The sequence below is a fragment of the Triticum aestivum genome, chromosome 3B (genome assembly GCF_018294505.1).
Source record: "Triticum aestivum cultivar Chinese Spring chromosome 3B, IWGSC CS RefSeq v2.1, whole genome shotgun sequence".
Lineage (NCBI taxonomy): Eukaryota > Viridiplantae > Streptophyta > Magnoliopsida > Poales > Poaceae > Triticum > Triticum aestivum.
The window spans coordinates 772820746-772840754 of NC_057801.1; the positions used below are offsets into that span (position 1 = coordinate 772820746).

Here is a 20009-nt window from a genome sequence, read left to right on the forward strand (position 1 = left end):
ATCAAGCCACTCTTTATTCATTTCAATGCCAATACCCTCTTTTGCTAGTCTGTGCGCCGCACCATTTGCTGATCTTCGCATCCAGCTCACCTTGTAGTCCTGTCTTGTCTGAAGTAGCTCCTTGATCTCTTCAACAAGAGGCCCAACCGCAGCTAGATTCTTGCTCCTGCCATTGAGCATTGCCACAACCTCCTTACTGTCAAGCTCTAGATGAACTCTCTGAAAACCTTGCTGTATAGCAAGTTGCACCGCCCGCCAGCTGGCCATTACTTCCAGGAGCTCTGGGCCGGATATGCTGGGAAGAAACACACAAGCCCCTCCCCGATACGCACCTTCATGGTCTCGTAGGACCACTCCTCCAGCCCCCTTTGATCTGAGTTTTGTTGTAGCACCGTCCGCATTCGCCTTTATCCAACCCAAGTCAGGCGGTTTCCACTTCTCTACCTGCGTCGGCTTGTTTTGTCTGGCAGTTTTCGGATGTGCCTCTCTCCATTGATTCATGTGTGAGACCACTCTCTCAGCAATGGTTCGTGCGTCCGCAATACGCTTACCGTCCCTCGCCTCGTTCCTTGCCAGCCACATCCCATATAGCGCCTGGATCATTGTCTCGCATTCTTCGTCATTAGCATCAGCGACCCAGTCCTTCATCCAAGAAGAAATGCTTGTAAAGGTTCCATCCATCTCTGGCGGAATGACTACAGGTGCCATCAACTCCTCTCTCAGCGCCCTCCAGAACAGCTTTGAGTGCGGGCAGGCCCAAAACCGGTGGTATACTGACTCCTCTCTCCCACAAGCCACGCAAAACACACCACCTTTTATCCTACGCTTATATAGTTCATCTCCAACAGCCAAACCATTTCGCATCAACCGCCACGTATGGATCTTCGCCTTATTTGGTGCATCGGTGTTCCATAGTGACAACCAAGTTTTGTGCATCCTGAGCGAAGACGAGGATCCCGGCTGTCCAGTCCTCGCCCCCTTCATGCTCATCCTTAAGTGGTATGCTGATTTGACTGTGAATTGTCCATTCTTCATGAAATTCCATGCCAGATAATCACTTCTACCCGGGCCGCCCACCACTATCTGCTTTATATCACATGCATCATCAGCTGTGAACATTTCATCAACCTTTGCTTCATCCCATCGAGTACCATCAGTAGTAAGTAAGTCAGCCACCTTGGTGATTCCCTGTACGTAAACTTGACCCACTGGTTTAAGACTCCCTTGCCGCGGAATCCAATTATCATGGTGTACATTGATGGATGATCCATCACCTATCCTCCAGACAAGTCCTTCCCGCAGCAAATCCCGTCCATGCAAAATGCTTCGAAAGGTGTATGATCCCCCACTTGGGCACGTAGCTGTCATAATTGATCCCTCAGAGAAATACCGTGCTTTAAGAACTCGGGCGCAGAGAGAGGTAGGGTTCTGCAAGATTCTCCACGCCTGTTTAGCCAACAATGCTTGGTTGAACACCTCCGGATCCCGGAAACCCATGCCCCCCTCCCTCTTTGCCCTGCACATCTTATCCCAAGAAATCCAATGTACTTTCCTTTCACCATTTGCTGCACCCCACCAGAACTTTGAAGAGATTGATTTCAGGTTCCCGCACATTTTCTTTGTGAGTTGAAAACAACTCATAGTGAAAGTAGAAGTAGCTTGAAGTACAGATTTAACTCGGACTTCTCTTGCTGCCTTTGACAAACCTTGTCCCTTCCATCCAGAGACCTTGCCTGTTGCGCATTCCTTTACGTATTTAAACGTGCCCTCTTTTGATCTCCCAACCAGTGTTGGTAAACCGAGGTAACGTTCACTTAAGGCTTCAGAGGTAATGCCAATAGCTTGCTTGAGTCCTTCCTTGTCCTCCTGCCTGCAACCCTTACCAAAAAATATAGATGATTTTTGTAGGTTTACCTTCTGTCCTGATGCCACCTCATAATCAGCTAGGATACTTGTCAAAGTGTGCATGGAATCTTGGGAGCCCTCCAAGAAAACAATACTGTCATCCGCAAACAGCAGGTGTGTGACATGGGGGCCAGTGCTCCCAAACGACACCCCTTTGATCTTGTTCTCCATCTGAGCGTTCTTCAGCAGCGCCGAAAAGCCCTCTACGCAAAACAATAAGAGGTATGGAGATAGCGGGTCTCCTTGCCGGAGCCCCCTTGATGGCATAAAACTGCGAGATACACCTGAAGGAAATATGCCCTAGAGGCAATAATAAAGTTATTATTTATTTCCTCATATCATGATAAATGTTTATTATTCATGCTAGAATTGTATTAACCGGAAACATGATACATGTGTGAATACATAGACAAACATATAGTCACTAGTATGCCTCTACTTGACTAGCTCATTAATCAAAGATGGTTATGTTTCCTAACCATAGACATGTGTTGTCATTTGATTAATGGGATCACATCATTAGAAGAATGATGTGATTGACATGACCCATTCCGTTAGCCTAGCACTTGATCGTTTAGTATATTGCTATTGCTTTCTTCATGACTTATAAATGTTCCTGTAACTATGAGAAATATGCAACTCCCGTTTACCGGAGGAACACTTTGGGTACTATCAAACGTCACATCGTAACTGGGTGATTATAAAGGAGTAATACAGGTGTCTCCGAAGGTACATGTTGAGTTGGCGTATTTCGCGATTAGGTTTTGTCACTCCGATTGTCGGAGAGGTATCTCTGGGCCCTCTCGGTAATGCACATCTTTATAAGCCTTGCAAGCAATGTGACCAAATGAGTTGGTTACGGAATGATGCATTACGGAACGAGTAAAGAGACTTGCCGGTAACAAGATTGAACTAGGTATTGGATACCGACGATCAAATCTCGGGCAAGTAACATACCGATGACAAAGGGAACAACGTATGTTGTTATGCGGTTTGACCGATAAAGATCTTCGTAGAATATGTAGGAACCAATATGGGCATCCAGGTTCCGCTATTGGTTATTGACCGAGAATAGTTCTTGGTCATGTCTACATAGTTCTCGAACCCGTAGGGTCCGCACGCTTAACGTTACGATGACAGTTTTATTATGAGTTTATAAGTTTTGATGTACCGAAGTTTGTTCGGAGTCCCGGATATGATCACGGACATGACGAGGAGACTCGAAATGGTCGAGACATAAAGATTGATATATTGGACGACTATATTCGGACACTAGAAGTGTTCCGGGTGATTTCGGAGAAAACCGGAGTGCCGGAGGGTTACCGGAACCCCCCCGGAGAGTTAATGGGCCACATGGGCCTTGGTGGGAAGAGAGAGGGGCGGCCAGGAAGGGCTGCACGCCCCCTCTCCCTCTGGTCCGAATTGGGCTAGGAGGGGGGGGGGCGGCGCCCCCCTCTTTCCTTCCCCCCTCTCCCCCTTCCTTTCCCCTCCTAGTAGGAGTAGGAAAGGAGGAGTCCTACTCCTACTAGGAGGAGGACTCCTCCTCCTGGCGCGCCCACAAGGGCCGGCCGGCCTCCCCCCTCCCTCCTTTATATACGAGGGCGGGGGGGGGGGCACCCCATAAACACACAAGTTGATCTACGAATCGTTCCTTAGCCGTGTGCGGTGCCCCCCTCCACCATATTCCACCTCGGTCATATCGTCGCGGAGTTTAGGCGAAGCCCTGCGCCGGTAGAACATCATCATCGTCACCACGCCGTCGTGCTGACGGAACTCATCCCCGAAGCTTTGTTGGATCGGAGCCCGGGGATCGTCATCGAGCTGAACGTGTGCTGAACTCGGAGGTGCCGTACGTTCGGTGCTTGGATCGGTCGGATCGTGAAGACGTACAACTACATCAACCGCGTTGTGCTAACGCTTCCGCTTACGGTCTACAAGGGTACGTGGACAACACTATCCCCTCTCGTTGCTATGCCATCACCATGATCTTGCGTGTGCATAGGAAAATTTTGAAATTACTACATTCCTCAACAGTGGCATCCGAGCCTAGGTTTTATGCGTTGATGTTATATGCACGAGTAGAACACAAGTGAGTTGTGGGCAATACAAGTCATACTACTTACCAGCAATGTCATACTTTGGTTCGGCGGTATTGTGAGATGAAGCGGCCCAGACCGACATTACGCGTACGCTTACACGAGACTGGTTTCACCGTTACGAGCACTCGTGCTTAAAGGTGGCTGGCGGGTGTCTGTCTCTCTCACTTTAGCTGAATCGAGTGTGGCTACGCCCGGTCCTTGCGAAGGTTAAAACAACACCAACTTGACGAACTATCGTTGTGGTTTTTATGCGTAGGTAAGAACGGTTCTTGCTAAAGCCCGTAGCAGCCACGTAAAATTTGCAACAACAAAGTAGAGGACGTCTAACTTGTTTTTGCAGGGAATGTTGTGATGTGATATGGTCAAGACGTGATGCTATATTATATTGTATGAGATGATCATGTTTTGTAACCGAAGTTATCGGCAACTGGCAGGAGCCATATGGTTGTCGCTTTATTGTATGAAATGCAAACGCCCTGTAATTGCTTTACTTTATCTCTAAGCGGTAACGATAGTCGTAGAAGCAATAGATGGCGTAACGACAACGATGCTACGATGGAGATCAAGGTGTCGCGCCGGTGACGATGGTGATCACGACGGCGCTTCAAAGATGGAGATCACAAGCACAAGATGATGATGGCCATATCATATCACTTATATTGATTGCATGTGATGTTTATCCTTTATGCATCTTATCTTGCTTTGATTGACGGTAGCATTTTAAGATGATCTCTCACTAATAATCAAGAAGTGTTCTCCCTGAGTATGCACCGTTGCGAAAGTTCTTCGTGCTGAGACACCACGTGATGATCGGGTGTGATAGGCTCTACGTTCAAATACAACGGGTGCAAAACAGTTGCACACGCGGAATACTCAGGTCATACTTGACGAGTCTAGCATATACAGATATGGCCTCGGAACACGGAGACCGAAAGGTCGAGCCTGAATCATATAGTAGATATGATCAACATATTGATGTTCACCATTGAAACTACTCCATCTCACGTGATGATCGGACATGGTTTAGTTGATTTGGATCACATGATCACTTAGATGACTAGAGAGATGTCTGTCTAAGTGGGAGTTCTTTAGTAATATGATTAATTGAACTTAAATTTATCATGAACTTAGTACCTGATAGTATTTTGCTTGTCTATGTTTGTTTGTAAATAGATGGCTCGTGCTGTTGTTCCGTTGAATTTTAATGCGTTCCTTGAGAAAGCAAAGTTGAAAGATGATGGTAGCAATTACACGGACTGGGTCCGTAACTTGAGGATTATCCTCATTGCTGCACAGAAAAGTTACGTCCTGGAAGCACCGCTGGGTGCCAGGCCTGCTACTGATGCAACTGACGATGTTAAGAACGTCTGGCAGAGCAAAGCTGATGACTAATCGATAGTTCAGTGTGCCATGCTTTACGGCTTAGAACTGGGTCTTCAACGACGTTTTGAACGTCATGGAGCATATGAGATGTTCCAGGAGTTGAAGTTAATATTTCAAGCAAATGCCCGGATTGAGAGATATGAAGTCTCCAATAAGTTCTATAGCTGCAAGATGGAAGAGAATAGTTCTGTCAGTGAAAATATACTCAAAATGTCTGGGTATAATAATCACTTGATTCAACTTGGAGTTAATCTTCCTGATGATAGTGTCATTGACAGAATTCTTCAATCACTGCCACCAAGCTACAAGAGCTTCGTGATGAACTATAATATGCAAGGGATGAACAAGACTATTCCTGAGCTCTTCGCGATGCTAAAAGCCGCGGAGGTGGAAATCAAGAAGGAGCATCAATTGTTGATGGTTAACAAGACCACCAGTTTCAAGAAAAAGGGCAAAGCGAAGAAGAAGGGGAACTTCAAAAAGAACAGGAAGCAAGTTGCTGCTCAAGAGAAGAAACCCAAGTCTGGACCTAAGCCTGAAACTGAGTGCTTCTACTGCAAGCAGACTGGACACTGGAAGCGGAACTGCCCCAAGTATTTGACGGATAAGAAGGATGGCAAAGTGAACAAAGGTATATGTGATATACATGTTATTGATGTGTACCTTACTAATGCTCGCAGTAGCACCTGGGTATTTGATACTGGTTCTGTTGCTAATATTTGCAACTCGAAACAGGGACTACGGATTAAGCGAAGATTGGCTAAGGACGAGGTGACGATGCATGTGGGAAATGGTTCCAAAGTCGATGTGATCGCGGTCGGCACGCTACCTCTACATCTACCATCGGGATTAGTTTTAGACCTAAATAAGTGTTATTTGGTGCCAGCATTAAGCATGAACATTATATCTGGATCTTGTTTGATACGAGACGGTTATTCATTTAAATCAGAGAATAATGGTTGTTCTATTTATATGAGTAATATCTTTTATGGTCATGCACCCTTGAAGAGTGGTCTATTTTTATTGAATCTCGATAGTAGTGATACACATATTCATAGTGTTGAAACCAAAAGATGCAGAGTTAATAATGATAGTGCAACTTATTTGTGGCACTGCCGTTTAGGTCATATCGGTGTAAAGCGCATGAAGAAACTCCATACTGATGGGATTTTGGAATCACTTGATTATGAATCACTTGGTACTTGCGAACCGTGCCTCATGGGCAAGATGACTAAAATGCCGTTCTCCGGAACGATGGAGCGAGCAACTGATATGTTGGAAATCATACATACTGATGTTTGTGGTCCAATGAATGTTGAGGCTCGCGGCGGATATCATTATTTTCTCACCTTCACAGATGATTTGAGCAGATATGGGTATATCTACTTGATGAAACACAAGTCTGAAACATTTGAAAAGTTCAAAGAATTTCAGAGTGAAGTAGAAAATCATCGTAACAGGAAAATAAAATTTCTACGATCTGATCGTGGAGGAGAATATTTGAGTTACGAGTTTGGTCAACACTTGAAACAACACGGAATAGTTTCGCAACTCACGCCACCCGGAACACCACAACGAAATGGTGTGTCCGAACGTCGTAATCGTACTTTACTAGATATGGTGCGATCTATGATGTCTCTTACGAATTTACCGCTATCGTTTTGGGGTTATGCTTTAGAGACGACCGCATTCACGTTAAATAGGGCACCATCAAAATCCGTTAAGACGACGCCTTATGAACTTTGGTTTGGCAAGAAACCAAAGTTGTCGTTTCTTAAAGTTTGGGGCTGCGATGCTTATGTGAAGAAACTTCAACCAGATAAGCTCGAACCCAAATCGGAGAAATGTGTCTTCATAGGATACCCAAAAGAGACTATTGGGTACACCTTCTATCACAGATTTGAGGGCAAGATTTTCGTTGCTAAAATCGGATCCTTTCTAGAGAAGGAGTTTCTCTCGAAAGAAGTGAGTGGGAGGAAAGTAGAACTTGATGAGATAACTGTATCTACTCCCTTATTGGAAAGTAGTTCATCACAAGAACCGGTTCCTTTGACAACTACACCAATTAGTGAGGAAGCTAATGATATTGATCATGAAACTTCAGATCAAGTTTCTACTGAACCTCGTAGGTCTACCAGAGTAAGATCCGCACCAGAGTGGTACGGTAATCCAATTCTGAAAGTCATGTTACTTGACCATGATGAACCTACGAACTATGAGGAAGCGATGATGAGCCTAGATTCCGCAAAATGGCTAGAGGCCATGAAATCTGAGATGGGATCCATGTATGAAAACAAAGTATGGACTTTGGTTGACTTGCCCGATGATCGGCAAGCAATTGAGAATAAATGGATCTTTAAGAAGAAGACTGACGCTGATGGTAATGTAACTGTCTATAAAGCTCGACTTGTTGCGAAAGGTTTTCGACAAGTTCAAGGAGTTGACTACGATGAGACTTTCTCACCCGTAGCGATGCTTATGTCTGTCCGAATCATGTTAGCTATTGCTGCATTTCATAATTATGAAATTTGGCAAATGGATGTCAAAACTGCATTCTTGAATGGATTTCTGGAAGAAGAGTTGTATATGATACAGCCAGAAGGTTTTGTAGATCCAAAAGGTGCTAACAAAGTGTGCAAGCTCCAGCGTTCCATTTATGGACTGGTGCAAGCATCTCGGAGTTGGAATAAATGCTTTGATAGTGGATCAAAGCATATGGTTTTATACAGACTTTTGGAGAAGCCTGTATTTACAAGAAAGTGAGTGGGAGCTCTGTAGCATTTCTGATATTATATGTAGATGACATATTATTAATTGGAAATGATATAGAATTTCTGGATAGCATAAAGGGATACTTGAATAAAAGTTTTTCAATGAAAGACCTCGGTGAAGCTGCTTATATATTGGGCATCAAGATCTATAGAGATAGATCAAGACGCTTAATAGGACTTTCACAAAGCACATACCTTGATAAAATTTTGAAAAAGTTCAAAATGGATCAGGCAAAGAAGGGGTTCTTGCCTGTACTACAAGGTGTGAAGTTGAGTCAAACTCAATGCCCGACCACAGCAGAAGATAGAGAGAAAATGAAAGATGTTCCCTATGCTTCAGCCATAGGCTCTATCATGTATGCAATGCTGTGTACCAGACCTGACGTATGCTTAGAAATAAGCTTGGCAGGAAGGTACCAAAGTAATCCAGGAGTGGATCACTGGACAGCGGTCAAGAACATCCTGAAATACCTGAAAAGGACTAAGGATATGTTTCTCGTATATGGAGGTGACAAAGAGCTAGTCGTAAATGGTTACGTCGATGCAAGCTTTGAAACTGATCCGGACGATTCTAAATCGCAAACCGGATACGTGTTTTTATTAAACGGTGGAGCTGTAAGTTGGTGCAGTTCTAAACAAAGTGTCGTGGCGGGATCTACATGTGAAGCGGAGTACATAGCTGCTTCGGAAGCAGCAAATGAAGGAGTCTGGATGAAGGAGTTCATTTCCGATCTAGGTGTCATACCTAGTGCATCGGGACCAATGAAAATCTTCTGTGACAATACTGGTGCAATTGCCTTGGCAAAGGAATCCATATTTCACAAGAGGACCAAGCACATCAAGAGACGCTTCAATTCCATTCAGGACCAAGTCCAAGTGGGAGACATAGAGATTTGCAAGATACATACGGATCTGAATGTTGCGGACCCGTTGACTAAGCCACTCTCACGAGCAAAACATGATCAGCACCAAGACTCCATGGGTGTTAGAATCATTACTATGCCATCTAGATTATTGACTATAGTGCAAGTGGGAGACTGAAGGAAATATGCCCTAGAGGCAATAATAAAGTTATTATTTATTTCCTCATATCATGATAAATGTTTATTATTCATGCTAGAATTGTATTAACTGGAAACATGATACAAGTGTGAATACATAGACAAACATATAGTCACTAGTATGCCTCTACTTGACTAGCTCATTAATCAAAGATGGTTATGTTTCCTAACCATAGACATGTGTTGTCATTTGATTAATGGGATCACATCATTAGAAGAATGATGTGATTGACATGACCCATTCCGTTAGCCTAGCACTTGATCGTTTAGTATATTGCTATTGCTTTCTTCATGACTTATACATGTTCCTGTAACTATGAGAAATATGCAACTCCCGTTTACCGGAGGAACACTTTGGGTACTACCAAACGTCACAACGTAACTGGGTGATTATAAAGGAGTACTACAGGTGTCTCCGAAGGTACATGTTGAGTTGGCGTATTTCGAGATTAGGTTTTGTCACTCCGATTGTCGGAGAGGTATCTCTGGGCCCTCTCGGTAATGCACATCTTTATAAGCCTTGCAAGCAATGTGACCAAATGAGTTGGTTACGGAATGATGCATTACGGAACGAGTAAAGAGACTTGCCGGTAACGAGATTGAACTAGGTATTGGATACCGACGATCAAATCTCGGGCAAGTAACATACCGATGACAAAGGGAACAACGTATGTTGTTATGCAGTTTGACCGATAAAGATCTTCGTAGAATATGTAGGAACCAATATGGGCATCCAGGTTCCGCTATTGGTTATTGACCGAGAATAGTTCTAGGTCATGTCTACATAGTTCTCGAACCCGTAGGGTCCGCACGCTTAACGTTACGTTGACAGTTTTATTATGAGTTTATAAGTTTTGATGTACCGAAGTTTGTTCGGAGTCCCGGATGTGATCACGGACATGACGAGGAGTCTCGAAATGGCCGAGACATAAAGATTGATATATTGGACGACTATATTCGGACACTGGAAGTGTTCCGGGTGATTTCGGAGAAAACCGGAGTGCCGGAGGGTTACCGGAACCCCCCCCGGAGAGTTAATGGGCCACATGGGCCTTGGTGGGAAGAGAGAGGGGCGGCCAGGAAGGGCTGCGCGCCCCCTCTCCCTCTGGTCCGAATTGGACTAGGAGGGGGGGCGGCGCCCCCCTCTTTCCTTCCCCCCTCTCCCCCTTCCTTTCCCCTCCTAGTAGGAGTAGGAAAGGAGGAGTCCTACTCCTACTAGGAGGAGGACTCCTCCTCCTGGCGCGCCCATAAGGGCCGGCCGGCCTCCCCCTCCCTCCTTTATATACGGGGGCGGGGGGGGGGGCACCCCATAGACACACAAGTTGATCTACGGATCGTGCCTTAGCTGTGTGCGGTGCCCCCCTCCACCATATTCCACCTCGGTCATATCGTCGCGGAGTTTAGGCGAAGCCCTGCTCCGGTAGAACATCATCATCGTCACCACGCCGTCGTGCTGACGGAACTCATCCCCGAAGCTTTGCTGGATCGGAGCCCGGGGATCGTCATCGAGCTGAACGTGTGCTGAACTCGGAGGTGCCGTACGTTCGGTGCTTGGATCGGTCGGATCATGAAGACGTACGACTACATCAACCGCGTTGTGCTAACGCTTCCGCTTACGGTCTACAAGGGTACGTGGACAACACTCACCCTCTCGTTGCTATGCCATCACCATGATTTTGCATGTGCATAGGAAAATTTTGAAATTACTACGTTCCCCAACAACACCCCCGTTCAACCTTACCGAAAACCGTGTAGAGGTGACACATCTCATAATCATTGCAATCCAACGATCCGCGAACCCTAGCTTCTTCAACATCTGCTCAAGGAAAACCCACTCCACCCTATCGTACGCCTTCATCATATCTAGCTTGACAGCACATAGGGGGTTCTTTCGCTTGCGAGTCCTAATAGCATGCACACATTCATATGCAACGAGTACATTATCCATGATCAGCCTCCCTAGAACAAACGCACTCTGTTCCTCAGATATGAGCACCGGTAGAATCCCCTTCAGTCTATTCGCAAGAACCTTGGACGCAATTTTATATAGGACATTACAAAGACTAATGGGAGAAATTGCGATAACAGCTCCGGTGAGCTGACTTTCGGGATCATGACAATTGCCGTGTCAATAAACGAGGCTGGCGCCGCTACCCCCGCAAGAAAATCCCTGACCGCAGTGCACACATCATCACGTAAAATTGCCCAGTGGCGTTGATAAAACAAAGCAGGAAGACCATCTGGGCCGGGCGCTTTTGTCGGACCCATTTGAAATAGAGCTGTCTCTATTTCAATATCAGAGATTGCAGCCGTAAGCTTGTCATTCATGTCTTCAGTGATCATATGCTCAAAGTGCTGTAGCAGCCGGTCAGCATTAGTTGACCCCTCCGAAGTAAACAAGCTCTGGTAAAATGAAGCCGCCATCTCCCTCATATCTTCATCAACAGTACACTTCATGCCGTCATCTCTCCTTAACGCTCTAACTGTATTTTTCCGCTTTCTGTGTGATGCTCTATTTTGAAAATATTGAGTATTCTGGTCGCCTTCTTTGAGCCAACCAATCCTGGATCGCTGCTTGTACATTATCTCTTCCCTCTCATAAATAACTCGCAGCTGCTCCTCAATCTCCCATACTTCGGCCATTGAACCAGTGTCCAACGCCCTCTCCTTCGCATCTCTCAACTGGTCTTTCAGCCTCGAGATTTGTCTTCTGACTGAACCAAACACACGCCGTCCCCATCTTTGCATATCCCCAGACACCTCCTTGAGCTTCTCGCATACCGCCACAATATCCGTTCCGAGCTTGCCTGTGTCTGCCCACGCAGTTTGCACCATATCATCATAGCTGTCATGCTTGAGCCACATCTCTTCAAAGCGAAACGGCCGATCTCCCCTGTGGATCCCGCCTGGAGCTGTCTCCATGGCTCGGATTATAAGGGTTGCATGGTCTGACTCCTCTGTTATTACATGCTCAACATTTGTCTCCAGGAAGAGTCCAAGGAAGCCGCTATTGCATGTTGCTCGGTCCAGCCGAACCTGAATGTTTTCCTCATCGTCGTGTTTGTTATCCCAAGTGTATGGGTACCCAAAAAAGCCCAAGTCAGCTAGCCCGCAGTCGGACAAACTATCTTGGAACATTTCCATCTGTAAGAAACTCCTAGGGTTCCCCCCACGTTGCTCAGATTGCACTAATATCTCGCTGAAATCACCCGCACATAGCCAAGGGAGATCATCCTGTGCGCGAAGATAGCGAAGAGCATCCCAGGATTTTTTCCGTAATTCAGTTTTTGGCTCGCCGTAGAAACTAGTGAATCTACAAGTCTTGCCATCCACTATTATTTCCGCATCAATAAAATACTGGCACCATGGCCGAATAGTAACTGTAATATTCTCCCTCCACCACAGTGCAAGTCCACCACTTAAACCCTGACAATCAACAGAAACCCCACTCCGAAACCCTAGTCTCCACTTGAGCCTCTCCATTGCACTATCCTTCTTTTTTGTTTCACATAAAAACACCACCGCTGGGTTGTAGGACCGTATCAGGTCTCTAAGTTCGCCTACCGTCGAGTCCAACCCCAATTCTCGACAGTTCCAGGCTAAAAGATTCATTGTGCCCGGCGGCCCTGACTTGCAGGGTCCGCCACTCGATCATCAGTCTCAGAGATACGATCAAACACACTAGTTGTCTTCAGTCTAGTATCGCGAATGAAGGTCTCATTGCTCACTTGCCTATCCGGATCACCCTTTGCTACCCAATGCTGCCTGGGCCTCCTCTTTTTGTCAATGTTCTCACTCTGACTTGGGCTCCTTGGTGATCTAGGCACGTACTCCTGCCTTGGGATCCGAACATATCTGCCTGTCTTCCTCTCTTTCTGTCTATAGCGACTTGCGCTCCCCTGCCCATCATATTCCCTTGCTGCCTGCTGCTTGTACTGGTTCCTGAGTTCAGCCTGCCTATACAGCTGCCTTTGCTTGAGATCATTGCGCATGTTCTTTTCCCTCCGTTTCTCCAAGTCTTCACGTAAGTCCCTTTCCCTTTGCTCAGCCGGCCCGTGCCTAGCTTTGCTGGGACTATTTACCTCCACTCCATCATGTTTGGCCTCCCCGCCAGTGCGGGAGTCAGCCGAGCCATGAAACTCCATATTGAGGTTCCTTTTTGTTGGTAGATCTCGGACGTATGCACCTCCTCCCCTTTCCATGCCACTTCTTCCTCGCATATCCCCATCCCTGGACTTTGCACTGTTAAAACTATTTGCACTCTGTGACGGCCTATAGGACCCCTCTTTGAAAGAAGAAGATCTTCCCGGCGAGGCCCGCAGCCATTCTCCCCATTGTAGATCAGAACTCACAGGTGGCACGCAACCCTCCATCCCATGCACCAGCCTTCCATAGTCAAAACAAAAATGTGGGATTTTTTCATACTCAAAATCAAACCATGTGCTCTCCAGGTCCTCCTCTGATTCCTTTAGGTTAAAACCCCGAACTAGTGGCTCAAAGATCGATAATTTGGTTCTAACACGCAGCTGTGTCCCTCTCGCAAAGCCATCCTTCTCCACATCAACCCTGACCACTTTGCCGACCCAATTCCCCAGAGCCTCGCCAAATTCTTTAGATCTTTTGTCTAATGGTAAATCATTAACACGGACCCAACATTCCACCGTATCAAACACCATCTCCGAAGGCCGAACTTGACCCTCGTAATCCTTCAGCACCAGGACATTAAAATCAAATTGCCAGGGGCCATTGTTTAGCGCATGTTTCCAATCCCCTTCGCTACCAAAGTGCACCACAAACATATTCCTGTCTATCTCCTTGAACTTTGCCTCTCTATGCAGCCCCCATGCCTTGTACATTGCTTTCTCTAGGGCTTTGAAATTCACAGTACGTGGGGTAAAAGCTTTCCCCACAACAGACCACTTTGTCGCTCTTGGATTCTCCTGGGCAGACTCGCTGAATATGAAACCTGCAGCCTCCTTCTCCGTCAACACCAGATCACCCATCCTTGCTACTAGGCCTGCAGCCTCCTCCGACCCCTGTCCAACCGCCGGTGACATGGACGTGTTCCTGTTCTGCGAGCCCTGCGTCGTCCTCACGGAAGATGCTGCCGCCTCTCTGTTTCTCGCCACCGCCTTCGGGGTTGTCATTACCTTCGGCGTTGCCGCCGATCTAGGAGCCGCCATGCCTCCACTTTTTGCCTTCTCCGCCATGGTTCCCCCACAGAGGAGAGAGACACCGCCGATCCGCCCGTGCAGGGACCCTTTACAGGCCACCGGAGACCACACCACCACCGTGCGGCAACCCTAACCCTAACGTCTGATGCGATCGCCTGGCAATCGCCTCAGTCGCCCTCCTGTTACCGCTTCGAGGTGGACCCTCCTCCTTATGAGATTAGACTTGCTGATGTGTATCCGTGTGTGAAGACGGCGACGTCCAGAAATTCCTACTCGTTGGTCCCTACTTTGAAGGTGTGTTGGCACGGTTGCGTGTTGTATCATCATTACCTTGTAGTGGTCGATTGGGTGGCTGTAGCATGTCATCTTGGCTAGAGACTTTGCTCCAGGTGATCATGGTGCACCACTTCTCCCTCACCTCGCTTCCTTGTCGTCAACCACGACCAAATCCAGTGCGACGACTATTTATTTAGGTCATTTTTGTTGCGTCTTTGCCCTCCATCATTTTTTTCGTTTCCCTTTGTTCACCTTGGTCATCCTCACCATATCTTGTGGTGGCTTGACGGGTTCAGGACTCAGGAGTATCTTGACAGCTTGTTTCCAGCCATTGGGTGGTATGGTCCCGTGTCTCTTGAATCCATTGTTTTGTTCGTTGGCCGGTCACCAGCCGCTCTTCCCGATCATTCCTCGACTAGATCAAGCAGTTTTCCATCGGACCAGGTGCTTGCTCTCTGCTGTTGTCATATCTTCCCGATGAAAGATGGTCTCTTGGGTCGTCCTGGACAACGCACGGTGCTTGTTCCGTCCTCAGAAGTCATCCTTCATGTCATGAGGGTTGATACCATCGCCTTGTATCTTCCCTTCTCTGTAAGGCTAGGTGGTGGATTGATCGGTTGTGTGGGCTTGCTTGCTGTGTTGTGCTTTTGCGGTAATGTCTCCTAGTTTCGGTGCTTCACTCAGTAAACGTCTTGGATCACACTATGTGGGTGGTTGATGATGGTGTCCTTTTGGTGCTCATGGTCTTCTTATGGTTGGTCGTGTTCTACTTGGTGTTGCTTGTCCGACTTACATATGCCAAAGTTCGACAGTCGAATCTCCACGCCGATGATGTTACCTTTGCGTGTTTCGGTCTTGGGTTGCTAGAGTTTCTTTGTAGGTTGCGGGGCTAGAGTTTCTTCGTAGGTTGTTCGGTTTGTGTGAAGATGTGATGATCATGTTGTTTGGCTCCCACCATCATTGGAAATGTAATGGTTTTGGTGTTTGGGTCGGCCATCTTCGGTGATGTATTGGTCATGGTGTTTGGCTCCCACCATCATTGGAAATATAATGGTTGTGGTGTTTGGGTCGGCCATCTTCGGTGATGTATTGGTCATGGTGTTTGGGTCAGAGCATCTTTGCCAATAAATGGATCATACAGTCATTGATGTTGTACTCAGTGGCGAGGCCACCTTAGAGTAGACCTGGCCATCCGCCGGGCCGGGCCGGGCTGCCCATGGCCAGGACTACCTTAGAGGCAGTGTAGTCAACTGACTACACAGGTTTTTGGTAATACAAGCAAGAATTATGCAAAATATATTTACAAAATATTACAAATACGTGTATTTTACTACACAATTTTGTATTGACTACACAGAGTTTAAATCTTGGCTCCGCCACTGGTTGTACTATCTGTCTTCTTAATTAATGGTATGCAGCTCTCCTGTATGTTTGCAAAAAATGACGAGTAGAAAGATAAGAGAGTGACAATATCACAGTCCTCTGATTTTTTTTTTGGGTTAATCGATTTGGTTTAAGCCGTTGGATGAAAAATGGACGGCCGGATCTCTTTCTTTAATATCTAGCCAAGATCTCCTGTGCATCTTCTTCGACAAACCGCCTGCCGTCGCTGCCCGCGGCCGGAGGTGCTCCAGCGCCTACCTCGCTGACCCCCCCTCCCCCCCGCCCGATCGCCTGGCCCATCCATGGCCATCCCTCTAACCCTGGCGAGGAACATAATTTTCCGTCGAGCCTGCACTCTCCCCACACCCCTAAGATAGATCGTCGGCGAGCCTGTCACGCTAAGACAGATCGTCGACAAGTCTGCCACCCTAAGATAGATCTCCGGCGGCTGCTCCTTCCTTCCTTCCTTTGCCTCCGGCCAACTTGCTTCTTCTTCAAAAAATCAACTGACCCAAATTGCAAATTCGGGCGACTTACATACAGCTATTGTGTAGAGATAAAGGGTCCATTTAGGTCGAAAGTAAAAAACATGCGTGTTTATTGCAAGTACACAGTACAGGTACAGTGAAAGTTCCAACCGGTCCAAGTGAAATTGAAGTGACTATAGTGTGTGTGTAGAATGTCAGCCTGACAAACCCACATACTTTTACAACTGCTGAAAAGGTGGACAACGAGCCGGCTGGCAAACCCACTAGTGTTTAGTTTCTGAAGAAATAGGAGCTTCGACAGCCGGACAATTGGACGCTCAGCAGCATGCTGAACCCGAGCACCTGTTTCTCCAGATCGAACACCAGCAGGTTGTTCTCCAGCTGTTTCCCGCCGATCACCACCGCCGGCTCGCCGTCAACCGGCATGCCGCCGGGCCCCATCGGCAGGATCCCCACGCACATCGCCCCGTCCACAGGCACCATGTAGTTATCGTTGAACAGTGTCCAGTTGCGCGTGGCGCCGTCGCCCAGCTCAAGCTTAATGTAAGGCATGTCGAGGCCAGCTCGCTTCAGCATCGGGAACGCGCCGTGGTAGCACAGCTCGAACGGCTTCGTCGCCGGCACCCTTTCCATGAAGCTCACCTTCCCTCTGCACGCCATTTCGGACGCCCATCATGGAGCTTAGTTTAGCAGGAACTCTGTAATGGTGCGGTGGTTTGCGTTGAAAGCATTTAATATGTGCTGTACCTTATTATGGCGTGGTCGAAGGCCTTGGCGAAAGCGCGGAACACATCGGGCCGCATGACCGTGTACGGCGTGGCCGTGCTCAGCACGACGCCGCCGCGGCCCGTGCGGACGTCAATGTCGAGCGCGCCGGGGGGCAGGGCCGCCGCCGCGTTCGCCCCGTGCCACGACGCGGAGATGCCCTTGACGGGGATGTAGTATCCGCCGGCGTTCGCCGGGTTTGTCAGGAGCGGGGTGTACGGGATGGAGGTCGTGTAGTCGATGAAGCCTCGCTCCGGCGTGGGCAGGTACACCGGCGTGTCACCGAAGGTCGCGAAGGCGGGGAGGCACAGGGAGAACTTGCGTCCGAAGCCGCGCTGAGCCGCGAGCTGGGACGGCAGCGAGAGCGAGCGCCGGGAGAGCCCCGCGACGCCGGCGGCGCCTGCGGGGAGCGAACTCAGTAGGCGGCCCGGCGCGCACGCGCCGACGACGGCGAACGACTCCTCCGGGCGCAGCTCCATGGTGCCGTTGGTGGTGTTGACCTTCATGGTGAGGCTCGTGAGATCGCCGGTGGAGCACTCGCCGGTGACCGGGTTGAGCGGGCGGGCAGCGCAAGCGCACCACGACGACCCCGGCTTGCGGTTCTCCCAGAACCGGCCGCCGTCCACGTACCGGCAGCGACGCGAGGACTGCTGTTTGGCCACGGCGCACGTGTCGGATTCGCACGGCACCGTGCTGTGCGCCGACGAGGGCGGGCACGTCAACCAGACGAGCGAGCCGGCGAGGTCGAGGAGGAGCGGCGACTTGTCGGCCTTGACGGAGATGGTATAGAGGGAGGTCTCGGGGTCCTTGGCGAGCTGCGAGATCAGTGGTGGCTGCCGGTCACTGGTCGCCGCCGTGCAGGACAGCAGCAGGACGAGTGCCGAGATGATGACACGATGGAACACATGGTCCCTATAGGGGTTGTGGTGGGAAAGCTTGGCTTGGTCAGCCATTTCTAATTGCTAGCTAGGGAAGATGGTTTGGATTGATGCCGAAAGAAATGAGTTGGCGACTGTATTTATACCAATATTGGAATCATGGTTCATGGAACGTGAATTAGCAGTGGTTTCATCATCGATCTTTCCAGTTGTTTTCAGATACCGAGGAGTTGACAATATAAAGTCAAGACATCTAAACCTTGGCTAGCTCTTCGCATCAATGTGCCGACATGCTTCGGTTTCTATTTGGTCCAATCACTACCAGAAAATAGCTTCATGCCCAGTGCTCGGCTGTTTGCCGAAACAGCCACCTAAACCGAGTGTCAACAAAAAATACACTTGGTAAAGCCGACCTAAACACGATGTGCAAAAAAAAGAAAAGAAAGGTACGCGGCAAAGATTACCTATGTCGGGCGTTTTCTTATAGTCAGTTAGCCACTCGGCAAACAAGGTTGAGACTGGCTACTGGTCAATCGTCTGAAAATGAATTTTAGGTCACTCGATTGACCCCAAACTCTGTTTCAGTCGAGCCTAATTAGGCAGCCCAGTTATGGCAGCTCAATGAACTCGTGAAGCTTGTGGTTCGGATCGGTAGCAGCAGCAGCACCAGAAGCCCAACGCTGCCAAGCCAGTCTATTATTTTTTTTACATTGATTACGGGCTGCTCTAGCATATTGTTGGCCAAGCCTTTGTACAAGAGCAATGAATAGCACTCTCACACATATTGGCTTTGCTAAAAAAAATCTCACACACATTGGCATACAACGGTTAGTGAGTATACACATATGTATATTTCTTTTATATACATGCATACAATACATATATAAACATATACATACATATATATAATTTGCATTATTATTATGAAAATATGAGCATATAATAGTGAGATTTGCAAAAAAAAAGAGTTTTCTAAAAAGTAATGGATTACTGACATCAGTGTTATCCTTACAGAAGAAAATAAAATAAAAAACTAAACAAAATCAAAAAATGAATAAAAACAAAAAAATCTATGGAAGAATGAATTCGTGGCATTGGTATTACCCTTTCAAATGAAAGAAAATTAAAAAAAATCATAGTAATGAAGTTTTCTAATGAGAAATGAAACCCTTTTAGAAAAAAAACTAAAACAAAATCAAAATCATGAAGTATTCTAAGAAAAAATGAAACCCTTTAAGAAGAAAGAAATTGAAAAAGAAAAAATTCCAAAACTTGCACACAATTTGCACTGAAATTGCACTTTTGTAATGGAAATAATTAGCATATAATAGTGCATTTTTTGCATACTACTACAATTTACACATAGTGTTACAGAAATAATGTATTTCCCTTGAGAAGAAAGAAAATTAAAAACAACTTGCGCACAACTTTGCACCGAAACTGCACTTTATCGTAATACACAAAATAATTATATAATCATGAAATTTTGGCACATATTATATAGTATTTGCTTGTATATAATTACACTCAGCCAAAATCTAGAAAAAACAAAAAATAACCAATAAAGGAAAGAACAAAAGGTAAAAGAAAAATGCATAGAAACAGAAAACATGAAAAAAAACAAAGCAAAGCTCAGCATTTTATAATGAGATTTCTGAAAAGGTGTTTTCTAAAAAGTAATGGGTTAGTGACATCAGTATTACCCTTATAAAAGAAAAGAAAAGAAAACTAAAACAAAATAAAAAAATAAAACAAAATTTTAGAAAAAAAGCAATGTTTGTTGTGGAAGAATAAATTTGTGGCAGTGGTATTACCCTTTCAGAAAA

General features: G+C 46.8%; 1 protein-coding gene across 1 annotated transcript; it reads right to left on the reverse strand.

The window, feature by feature from the left end:
* Window positions 1-16653: 16653 nt before the first annotated feature.
* Window positions 16654-18274, reverse strand: LOC123066496 (chitinase CLP-like). The gene is made up of 2 exons (XM_044489563.1): window positions 17288-18274; window positions 16654-17189 (listed from the first exon to the last, which is right to left on the reverse strand). Exons 1-2 carry the CDS (start codon window positions 18256-18258, stop codon window positions 16811-16813), a joined length of 1350 nt encoding a protein of 449 aa, XP_044345498.1. The 5' UTR covers window positions 18259-18274; the 3' UTR covers window positions 16654-16810.
* Between the last annotated feature and the right edge of the window lie 1735 nt (window positions 18275-20009).